The 12,095-nt window shown below is 45.7% G+C and overlaps 1 protein-coding gene across 1 annotated transcript in view; it reads right to left on the bottom strand.

Moving 5' to 3' along the window:
* Positions 1 to 12,095, bottom strand: part of cacna1aa (calcium channel, voltage-dependent, P/Q type, alpha 1A subunit, a) — a 136,735-nt gene that overhangs the window by 18,392 nt on the left and 106,248 nt on the right. The window contains exons 41-46 of the mRNA XM_045210994.1: positions 11,972 to 12,068; positions 7,754 to 7,859; positions 6,907 to 7,014; positions 5,144 to 5,247; positions 898 to 1,001; positions 266 to 401 (exon numbers count right to left, since the gene is read on the bottom strand). Of these exons, the coding sequence (XP_045066929.1) occupies positions 266 to 401; positions 898 to 1,001; positions 5,144 to 5,247; positions 6,907 to 7,014; positions 7,754 to 7,859; positions 11,972 to 12,068 (655 nt within the window). The remainder of the gene's footprint in view (positions 1 to 265; positions 402 to 897; positions 1,002 to 5,143; positions 5,248 to 6,906; positions 7,015 to 7,753; positions 7,860 to 11,971; positions 12,069 to 12,095) is intronic.

Below are 12,095 nucleotides of genomic sequence, written 5' to 3'. Positions count from 1 at the left end.
CTAACAACATGAAACATGAATAACATGAAAGAAAATCATTATTTCATGTTTACTTGGAACCATTTCTTAGTGTGTTCTCGTGTGCAATGACATACTGTACATATGGCATGCATGTACTGTATTGATCTCTATTTGTGCGTATGTGTGTGCGAGTATATACCCTTATGAGTTATGTCTGTTGTCCAGGGATTCCTCTGGATGCTGGTGTGTGTGTGTGTGTGTGTGTGTGTATGTGTATGAGTGCGCGCCTGTGTGTATGTGTTACCTGTGAGTTATGCCTGCTGTCCAGGCCGTCCTCAGAGTGCTGTCCCTCAGGGCTCCAGCTGCCTACTCTCTGGGACATCTCCTGAGCCCGCACTGTCACCCACGACTGGCTCCCTGGAACCCCCCCCTCCACCGGTCTACAACATACAGACAGTTAGACAGGCCCCTCGCATTCATACAAACACCACCTCCCTTCACCCGTCTACAACACACACACAGTCAGACCCGGGACATATATACACACGGATAGACAGACACGCACACACTCACGCATGCATGCATACACACAAACCAGGCACCCATATACATCACCTTCATCAGACCCATGCATTCAGCGCTTGTATGAGGCTAACTGAATGCACTCATCCACTCATCCCCACAAACCCATACACCAGCCTTTCTGAACACACACATGCACATACACACACAGGTCCTCTACACGTGAGGCATGTCCGCCCAGCGTGCCGGCCTGCTCCTCCTTCTCGTGGACGACACTCCACCTGTGGAGCCACTACCCATCCTCCCTCTGGCTGCAGAGAAAGAGGGAGAGAGAAAACAGAGAGAGAGAGGGAGAGGACAGAGAGAGAGACCCAGAGAGAGAGGCGGAGGAGGGGGGGACAGGGGTCTACTCACAGGCTGTTGACGAGGTCTGCTGGCTGGGTAGGAGGGAGGCTGAGAGGCCCGTCCTGGATGGGAGAGGGCGGCTCCACGCGCTGAAACGGTAATGTTGTTCGATTCTGTGTGAGATACAACATGGCCACCGGCTTTAAGGCAGACATACAGGAAATGGGGAAGGTGGGGAAGAAAGTGAGTTCAGAGCAGGTCACAGCATCCAGGGGGAAGGAGGGGTTTCAGTCAGCAGGGGCTGACTGAGCCAGAGCGCATTCTGGGAGGGGAGTTGGAGTCCTGCTGTAAATGTGAGAATGGAAGGCTCATGCCAATGAATCATCTACTTCCAGGTCACCATGAATTAAGGGCATTAACCAGACCCATAGGCACTGTATATGACCTACAGTATACAGTACCTAGCTATGGATGTGGAAGTGTTCAGTTGGATGCTACAAAGAGGTCTGGATTTGCATGGCATTAATTAAGGTCTTTGTCTACAGTATTTTTTATCTGATCAGACAATTTGCATGTTGCTCAAAGGAACAAATCTCAAATGGCACACTATTTCTGATTTTCACCTAGGCTCTGATTCAAAAGAAGTGCACTGTAACATGAAAAGGGTGCCATTTAATACACAACCCATTCGACAGGATCGACAGTGTTCACCTCGTGACCTGATTGGATTTCAACCTTGGCTTTTGGCCTTTGACCCTCATTTGACCTCGAACAGCCAAATGGTCACTATCGGCAACCAGGAAATGAGAGTCGGTGGGTGCAGTTTGAGCCAGTCCAACAACCCATTAGAGCGGTAGAACAGCAAGACCAGGGAGGGAATAAGGAAGAGTTGAACAAGGCAGAACATCAGTGCAAAACCAATGGACAGATCCATCAGGAAGAGAACATTCCAAGTCTCTGCTGAAAACAGACGTTGACACATAGGGAGAATTGGCAGGAAATAATATAAAAAGGATGATAGAGAAAGGAAGACAGGAGGAGAGGATGAGAAAAGGAAAGAATAGAGGTAGAAGTCCATGTGAGCGAAGATCGAGAGAGAGAAAGGGGACACAAGGAGGGATAGAGGAGGGATGAAAAAGAGAGAGGAAGACGAGGACTGAGAGAAGACCTGTTGGGAACGTATAGTACACTCTTAGAAAAAAGGGTTCCAAAGGGTTCTTTGGATGTCCCCATAGGAAAACCATTTTTGGTTCCAGGTATAATCCTTTTGGGTTCCAGGCAGAACCCTCTGTAGAAAGGGCTGTACATAGAACCCAAAAGGGTTCTACCATGAACCAAAAAGGGTTCATCAAATGGTTCTCCTGTGGGGACAGTTGAAGAACCCTTTTAGGTTCTAGATAGCACCTATTTTTCTTAGTGTAGGTGAAATGCATGGTGGGAGTAAGTGCATTCAAATGACCACATACAGTGTCATTCAGTTATTACACATCCACTTAACACTGACCAACTGCTACTTTTATGTCTGTAAGATAACTGGGCAAAATGTTGTTGGGCCGCATTTGGCTTCCAGCTGTGGGCCGCAAACCATGCCGGCAGTGGGCCGCTCCTGGGCCAGTATATGCTTGCTAGCTGGAATGGATTATCAATGGTAAGTAGCTGTGTTGGTTTAAGGACTTCACGAGCCATGGAGGGTCAACGTTTTAAGTGGATGGATCACAAACGTTCCAGGTCATACAAGGAAATAGCACACAAATGTTTTTACAAAAGTAATTTTGACAAACATTCCAAACAATGTTTGTCCAATCGTCATTTCTAAACACTTGGAACAGTTCTTGTCCGAACCTGAAACGTTTGAAGCAAGGGTATCCCCATTCTCCGTCCCATATCATGACAAACCACATGCTTATCTATGGCAGCAAGCTCTACCTGGAATCATGCAGGGAAAAAACTATCATCACTAGGATAGATGCTACCCTTCACTATGTCTCTCCTTATCTAACACTATGGTAATAATATTGTCTGAGATAAGATAATGCAATGGTGCAAGAGGGAGGGAAGTCCACTCCTCTGCTCCTGTCCTTCTGTAAGCATGTAGCAGCAGGGGAGGGGAGGGAAGGAGGGGAAGGGAGGTGAGGGTGCAAGGGGGAGGAGAGTGAGGGACATCTCAGTAAGAGGGGGTGGAGAGAGGGGTACAGGGGAGAGGGGAGAGGGTGTGTAGGGGTAAAGGGTGGGAGAGCAGACATTGGCTGGAGAGCAGGATGGATGGAGCAGTGCTCATGGCAACGATTGGATGAGGATGTTGCAGTGACATCATCAATTATCGTCATCGGGCTGTGACATGTCATGTGAGCATGCTGAAGAGTCTGAAAAGCTTGATAACATTCATTGCCCAAGAAACTCCAGTGTGTGAGTGTTTGTGCTCCATACATGTTTGTGGTTATGGGTAAGTACACCTTGGGAGCATTAGAATAAAAGCACAAGGACCAGCTGGATGGTATGGTTGTGGTTGTGAATGAAGACCAAGCATATGACATGGTCACGGTCAAATGTCCAATGATTTGACTCTAAGTATTGGGTGACCAACTCTATAATCTTCTCAGCTTGTGTTATGAGTCTTCCATTGTAGTTTGACAGGTGATGGAGGGTGGTTTCTACAGTTGTTTAGGTGGTATCCTTCTTAAATAGCTCCATCATGTTCCTGAGGAGTTCCTGTGACTTCTACAATCAAACTACCCCCTGACTCATATTGTACTGTAGGTCCCATCCAACCAACTCTTCAAAAAGCATGTGTGTATACAAATCTATACACATGGCTAAGGCAGGTTTGAGGTCAGTTTTTAAAGCTCAGACAGAGCCAGACTCTCTCAACTAACTCCTAGTTCTTTCAATATTCTGCCTCTCTCACGCCCTTCACATCATGTGTCAGAGACAAAGAGTTGACTGGGAGGCTAAGATTATAATTTTTTACTTCGAATTTAGTGACTATCCCTTCAAGACCAACCTCTTCCTTGTGCTATCCTACAAGGAAGGAATGCTGGATGGCAGCAATGAAGTCATGGGGAATTGATATGGCTGAGAGTTGTGTATAGAGAGTGGTGGTAGGTGGCAATAGCAGAGCAGGGAAAGTGGCATGCTTAGAGTGCAGTGAGAGAGAAGGAGTAGGAGTGGAGGAGTATGACTCTGTCTGTAAAATAGGAAACCATGTGTATGTGTGTGCGTGAGAAATACAAATAAAACAAAATAAAACAATCTCCGTAATTTAAAACGTCATGTTTTACTTTACAGTTAAAACATTTCTGAAATTAACTGTGTTACAAATACTGCTACAATTGTAATGTTTTATCATCAGTGGCTTCACATGTGACTACATAAACACAAGATGCTTTGTATTGGTTGTATATGCATTCTCTCTGTCTACAGGGAATGGGGGCTACTGTGCAATGCTACAGTCCAGGGTATAGGGCAACAGTCCAAGGCCAGGGTGTGGCTACAGGTTTGGGAAGACTAGACTATATAGCATCATCATCATCATCATCATCATCATCATCATCACTAGCAGTGGATTCACAGCCAGGGAGAGGGAGGATAAAGGGGAACAGGCTTAGGTGAGGAACGTACATTAACGTCGTACAGTGTTCGCCATCCAGAGCTGTGACAAAGACACCCAGCCCAGACCAATTCAAAGATTCTCTATAGCAAGAAAAGTGCTTCTTCTTTAGAAATAATTGTGATTCAGAATTATATAATTGTGCTTGAAATATCACCTGATGGTTCTGTGTGTAGATGCTCTAGCAATAATCAAATATAATGTAAGACAAATGAGAACTTGTTCTCAACTGGCCTAACTGGTTAAATAAAGGTGAAAAAAATAAATAAATAATAATAATAATAATAACAATAATAATAATACAACATGGACCAGCAGTGACATACTTTGTCCACCAGAGGGCCTCACAGATTAAAGTTTCATACCTTAAACCCTGACTAACTGCAGAGATAGAGAGGCAGGAAGGGAGGATGGAAGGATGCAGAGAGACAAGGCTAGAGTGGGTAAACCCAGTGGCAGTGGTTCTCTAAGCTTTGACCTCTAACCTTTAGCCAGGTGAGGTCAATGATAACAAGTGACCTTACAATAACAACATAGTAAGTAAAGGCTATAGTAAGACTGGGGGTGGGTGTGGTTATGGGTTGTCACAGCTCTGCTTTGACCCCTGTACTAACAGCACAGCAGTATTTCTAGTCAGTTTGACTCTGCCCTCAGTCAGTCTGCATTGTCTGAAGGTTTGAGGATGGTTCCTAGGGACAGTAGTTGTACCTGCTCCGCCTCTAGCCTCGCCTGAGAGCGTTTGGCCTTGCTCTGCCTGTAGTACTCCATGATCATCATGGCAGCGTAGATCTTCCCCACCGTCAGGTCTGTTGCTGCTGAGAGAGGGACAAGTTACCCTGCACGATTAGACCACTACGTATGGGACCCTGAGCGAGAGGGATGGGAGTAGAGGGGGCGAGACATGCACACAGAGAGAGAGACACACACACTTATACACACACAGATGTACACACACTCTCACAGACGAATACACACACATATACACGAACACAGAGCTGATAGTCTTTTCACAAACAGACTCGGACTAAAAAATGATAATGTGTCACATTTTCGCTTTCTCTGTGTAACTGTAGTCTTTCTTTGTTTAGATCTTTTCTAACAATATCTGTATTTCTAGCACTACTGACTGGTGGTCTTCAATCAAAAGACAAGACTCAAGACCACTTCATTGTGTAGATGTGGGACCTGGCAGAGGACTGGTCAGTACCAACATAACTACTGGGGCTGTTTTGATGCTTTTTTGGCATTCTGATGCTGGACCAATGGTTCCCTCTGTGTTTATCCCTCTCAATAGTAGGTGGAAATGTTGTATGTAGCTGAATTTGAACCTTGCAGTTTGTTATCTCCAAACAGGTAAACACAACAGAGCTTCAGAATAGAAAAAAGTGTGAAAACAGTCTTTGGAAGAGAGTCATTTCCAGGTTTCAACAGCAGATCACATCTTCACAATAAAAGGGCATAAAGTCCAGTTCACAAGTATTGTGCTATTGGTCAGTTCTGTACACCATTCACCAGCATGCTAAATTAACACACATTTTATTTCAATTTGGTGTGAACGTTATTAGCAGGGCACAGAAGCCTGTGCATTCTGGTAAAGATTAGGTACACTTAGCAATCTGGTGAGTAGCTACACCGAACCTGGACCAGATGCCTTTACCTATACTGTAAATCATGCTTCCTTCCATATAATAGACATCTAATATCTACATAGCAACTAGTACTTTGGCACTTGTGCATTCCTTCTAGTCCTGTATGTATTCCTCAGACATGCACAGCAGCCGTGTTCTGACCTACAGTACTACTATATTAACTAAACCCCTGGAGTGAAAAGACTACTATAGAGAGTTGGTCTATAGAGAGGCACCCCCTGATCTCAGGCACAGAGCTGGGCAGACAGCCTGCTGGTATTGGGTCTGGTGGAGGTGTGGCCCGGAAACACTAGCAGTTGGAATTGTTGCATTGGGGCTTTAGGAGGAGGCCTGCTGTGTACAGTTGTTGGGTTGGGTGGAGGTGTGATATGGGTGCTAGAAAAGAGGTCTGTATGGGTGTGTGAGGACTGGTTCTGGGGGTGGTGGATGGTGGATGGGGTACACGGCCTGCTGTAGGAAAATGGGGCTAGGGCTGGTGGAGGTGTATGGAGGCTGGAGATGGAGGTCTAAAATGAGGTGTGGCATCTTGGAGGATGGGACTGGTGGGAATCATGGGATCCTGTGTGTGTTGGTATGTGTCTATGTGTACATAATAAGCATAAGTGTGTGTGTTTGTGTGTGTGTGTGTGTGTGTGTGTGTGTGTGTGTGTGTGTGTGTGTGTGTATGTGTGTGTGTGTGTAGGGAGCTGTGCCTGCTTTATCAGAGGGTGCAGCAGTGAAGGAGACTGGTTGAGAGAAGCTGTCCTCAGGTGGCGTGAAGAAGTAGACAGACACTGGCATCGCGTTGCGGTTGCATCGCGGTCCAAACACACTGCAACTTACACTTATGTGGCGTGACTAAGAGGTCCAGGGTCTTCTGGGAGAGATTGGGCCAAATCGCCATCATCTCTTTCCTCAGCTCTGCATCCATCTGGTGTTTGTCCACACCTCCTACACACACGCAATGACACACACACACACACAAGCACACACACACACACACATATGCACCAAGGTACACACACAGACATGTGTACCCGCATATACACACACACATATATAATAGCAACACACACACATAAACACACACATTCACATGCACATCGATACAAATAATAACAGAGCCATAGAGGCACAAACATGAAAACACACACAAGCACACAGACACAAGAGAATTGGTTTGTTAATAGAGGTGAGCTTTGACTCCCAGTTTAAATGTATAGTATGGATCACTCATGTAACTCAACTGAAGGGAACAGCAACACAGTGACATTGTGATTAAATAGTTAGTATGTCTGGCCATCTTCAGTTTGATTGGGCCAACCAAATAAAGTGGGACTCAATTACATTGAAACTATTACTGTTATTTCACATAAGAACTCTACAAAGTCTACAAAAAAGAGCTGTAGCCTATTTGAAACCCTATTACACTGAAACTATGGCTAGTAGTGCACATCACATTTGATTGTTTAATAAGAACTATACAAACTCTATAGAAAAAGAGCTGTACTTAAGATACAGTGGGAGAAGCAGAGGTACCGATGTAGGTCTCAGGGACAGCAGGGTACACACGATACACAACCACCTTACAGTAGCAGACTGCACTGCTCTGTTCTAGGGAAGACAAGAAACAGGGGGAAGAGATGGTGAAAAAGGCAAGCAGGAAACAGGGGTTCCAAACCTTCCGTACCCTTGGCGATCTTGATGTCCAGCGCTGTGCGGATCAGGGCCATCAGGGTGGAGTTGAAGTGGACCGAGTTGTCGTCGGCGACCGGGAGGTCCATCCGAAGCAGCCTCTGTTGGAAAGAGCCAATCGGGGGAAGGTGGGTGAGTAAAAAGGGTGTGTGTCCCAGGAAGTGGTGGTGTAGTTGTGTTCTGAACCTCCAGGTGAGGAGACAGGGAAAGGGGGAAAAGAGGAAAGGGAGCTCTGTCGTTTTTTGTAGTAGGTTCTATGAGTCTGTCTGTCTATCTATACTTCTGTCTGTCAACGTCAACTATACAATGTCATTAGCATTGCTACACAGGTTATGGCAGCTGTTTGGCAGCTGAGTTGTTATTAGGTACGTTCAGTACCAAATAGATATAAACATAGATATTTCAGTCATTTGACCCTTTCATGGCGGTGGCAAATGATACCATGATTTCTTTACAGCCTGTGAGAGCCAAAGGGTTAAAAGGGTTAGTATTATACTATCACTACTGATTATTAGGAGTTGGTTGGTTCCTCTTTTGGGTGTTACGTTGTTCATGTCTGTACACAGATATGAATAACAGTCCTTGTTGTGTTACTTAGGAGGACCTCACAGGTTCAGTAGTGTCACAGCATTATTTATGCCTTCTCTGATAGCTGGTGTAGGATGAAGCTAGACTCTGATCAAATGTCAGCTTTGTGCATTTTCCCCTTGAATTGTTTAATTCAGGATTATGGGAGATTAATCTGATTCTAGATCAGTAAGATCAGACAGCTGGCTGCCACTAACAGAGCTCCCCCTAGTGGATTGGAGGTTCACAAAGTTTAACAGAGACCAGGCCATAAAGCGATAAACCAAAACTGAGGGACATGGTAGGGGAAAGTCATCATTTTCATTTATCCTTTATCCACCTTCTGGTCTTGTCAATATAAGAGAAATAGACACGAGCCAACACACACACACACACACACACACACATGCACAGACAACACACACAGACAACGTGACGTAAGTGTGTGTGAGACAGGCTCGCGGTAACCGTTGTCACGGCGACATCCCAGACATGCAGCAAGACCATGCCAACCACTCAGTTCACCCACCCCAAAACCCTGTGATACATACCCCCATTCTTCCCTGCCCCCCCCCCCCATGCAACATGCAGTGCACATACATGTGTCTCACAGGACAAGCAGCTGCACAGCCGTACACAGAAAGCATCCTCTGTGTGGTTGAATAATATAATAATGTTTATCTGTTTGGGTTTAGTAGTGGTTATTGGCAGGAGGATATAACATCATTGAAACTATATGTGCTACATCTATAGTAGACATTAGATGAAGGGCTATTATTGTTATACAGAGACAATAGAGTTGTAAAGCTCTATTCAGATCATCTGATCTCTCAGTGAATAATGGGTGCAGGGCCTAACAGGGTTAATAGGTGAGAACAGAATTCAGCGGACCAAGGTAATCTAAGAAAATGAAGATGGCTGCCGGTTGTAGGTTAGGCTACCTTAGGCCTGAGGAGGGCTATACGATAAAGGTGTGGGAAAACATACATCTCGTTATCAGAAAATAATTGAAAAGAGAGGGGGGGAGTTGTGAGTGGCGTTTTAGAGACCTTTTTCAAATTTAAAGAGGGGAGAAGTTGGAGAATGAGAAGAGGTTGGAGGATAAGAGAGAAAAAAGATGTCTGAGAGAGATGAACAGCGAGAGATAAGAAAAAGAGGTCGAAAGAAGAAGAAAATTATAGAATAAAAGAAAGATCTACCACCACACAAGCTGGCCAAGTCCGTAACACAGCAGTCCTGCCTGAAGACGTCTGTCTGTCTGTCTCTACAGAACAGAGAAGAGTGGGGGAGAGAATTGAACACTATACATACAGGGGCCATTGTTCTGTGGTTCAGAGGTGAAGGTCAAGGGTGAGGGTTTTGACCTCTCTCATTGGGCAGGAAGGTAGTGATGGTGGGTGGGGGATAGGGGACAGGTGAAGGGCGAGAAGGGAGGTCTGTGGGTTTTTAAGGTCTTCACCTACAGATGACAGTTTACACAGGGAAAGGGGAGAGGATAGGTATTTTCAAGGACTGTTGCTATGGCTACCAACATACACAGTAGATGGTGGTGGTGGAGGATGGAAGGTTAAAGTCTGAGGGGTTGATTATATTACAGAGGACACTTCAGGAGGAAGGCTGTTAGGACTGAGGGACAAAACGGAGGGTGGAGAAGAAGGAATGAGAGAAAAGACAGGATAAAGCAGAGAGATGAGCTGAGCTGATAGGAATGAATGAACAGAGGACAGAAAGGCAGAGAGAGGGATGGAGAGAGGCAAGGAGAAATATAGGGAGAAATAGAAAGAGAGAGAGATGGTGAAGTGAAGGATAGAAAGAGAGAGAGAGACGTGGAGAGATGGACGATAGAGATCGAGGGAGAGGTAAAGATTAGCAGAGATGTAGGTAGGGAGAGCAGCTGGGAGGATAAGGAGGGTTTGGGGACAGTAATGTCTGGCGGTAGAGAGATCTCCTGTGCCTACAGGCTGTTCTGCTGGCTGCCCGAGGCTCACAGCGATCTGCCTACGAAGGGACACGTGTGTCATAGGGGTGTCATAATGTGCTGTAAGGGTATCATAAGGGTATAACAGGGGGTATCAGGTTATATTAGAGCAGTAGTCACTACCATCCCTGGTCTGAGAGAGAGGGTGTGCAGGGCAGGTTGTTGTCCTAGTCCAATGCTAGCACACCTGATTCTATTGATCAGCTAATCAGCAAGACCTTGATTAGTTGAATCAAATAACTATTCGTTCTCCAGGACCAGGGTTGGTGACAACCAAATTAGTGGGGTATATGAGTGTGTGTTAGAATATCTGAAGGATTTCACAAGTATATAAGGGTATTTAACAGGCATGAGTGTGTGTTGGTGTGTGACAGTGTGTGAGAGAGAAGGGGGTGGTAATGGTAGTGCCTGTGTGGTGGTGGGGGTGAAGGGGCAGGCATGCGGGTGGCGGGTGAGGACGAGGGGGGGAGACAGCATGTGAAGAGGAGGGGGACTGGAAACAGAGTAGAACTGCATTGACAGAAGAAACAGGGACGGGTGGAAAATATTCACTTGCAGATTTTGCTACAGGGCCGAAGAGAGTCTACAACAAAAAAGAGGCTAGCCGTTATTCTGTGGCAATGATAACAGTTGACTGGTTAGCAAACTACACAACCAACTAGATAGACAACAAACTATAATCCACCTAACGGGACCTTTCGGCTCTCTATCCTCTACCCAGAAAATACATCCTGATTTGTATGTGTTGGACTACTGTACAACAAAAGAGAAAGACAGAGACCTGTTCCTCTATGTGTGTGTATGTGTGTATGTGTGTGTGTGTGTGTGTGTGTGTGTGTGTGTGTGTGTGTGTGTGTGTGTGTGTGTGCATGTGTGTGTGTTTGCTGTAGCGCCATCCACAGGACGGAGAGACTCAGAGGACAGAAGTCTTATGGACCTTCCAAGCCCGGCTGCACACGCATACTGGTGTGTCTGTGTGTATGTGTGTGTTTTTGTCTGTGCATGTGTGTGTAGCTGTGTGCATACACTATTTTGCCAGCTTGGCCAAACCCTTATGTATATTTTTGTATAAACATATATGTTTAATATTTTGCCACTAGTATACATTAAAGAGGTCACTCTAATGTACACACCTGTATAGAGTCAATATCAAAGTTTGAGACCCCCTGAAGTTTACTTTAGCCAAAGCTCCTATAGTTACCACAGCTGATTTGGTGTATTCTATTCCTCTATGCACTCTATTCAGATGCTTGTAAAACTTTGACTGGCAAAAGCAACATGTGGGTGTATGTGTTTGATAATATGTGTGTGTAAAGGTGTGTGTGTGTGTGTGTGTGTGTGTGTTTCCGTCAGTATACACGATGCAAAAGAGCTGAGAAGTTCCCTCCGTTCACCCCTTCCTGTGGATAAACCTGTCTGACCTTTGACCCTTGACCCTACCCCCCGCCCCGCACCCCTACACCCCCAAACCCCAAAACTCCTATCCTCCCATTCCCCACAACGACACCAGCACTCCCCTCCATCGAATAACGAAAGAGAAGAAGAAAATGGAGATAAAGCAAAATATCAAAAACAAAATGTATAGAGAAGAAGAAGACACCAACACTACGGATACACAGTAAAGCGGAGGAAGAGGCGCTAAGACCCCTGGTTCTAGGGGGTCCTGACCTTGTAGGCCACCCGTGCCGGGCACCTCTTCCCCAGTCCTAGCGGAGGACTCATGTGCATGAGCATGTCATACATATCCCTGCAACTGATCCTGCCACTGCATGTCAGCGCAGCACAGCCAACG

Source organism: Coregonus clupeaformis, chromosome 35 (assembly GCF_020615455.1).
Source record: "Coregonus clupeaformis isolate EN_2021a chromosome 35, ASM2061545v1, whole genome shotgun sequence".
In the NCBI taxonomy this organism is placed as follows: Eukaryota; Metazoa; Chordata; class Actinopteri; order Salmoniformes; family Salmonidae; genus Coregonus; species Coregonus clupeaformis.
This window is presented reverse-complemented; position numbering and strand designations above follow the sequence as displayed.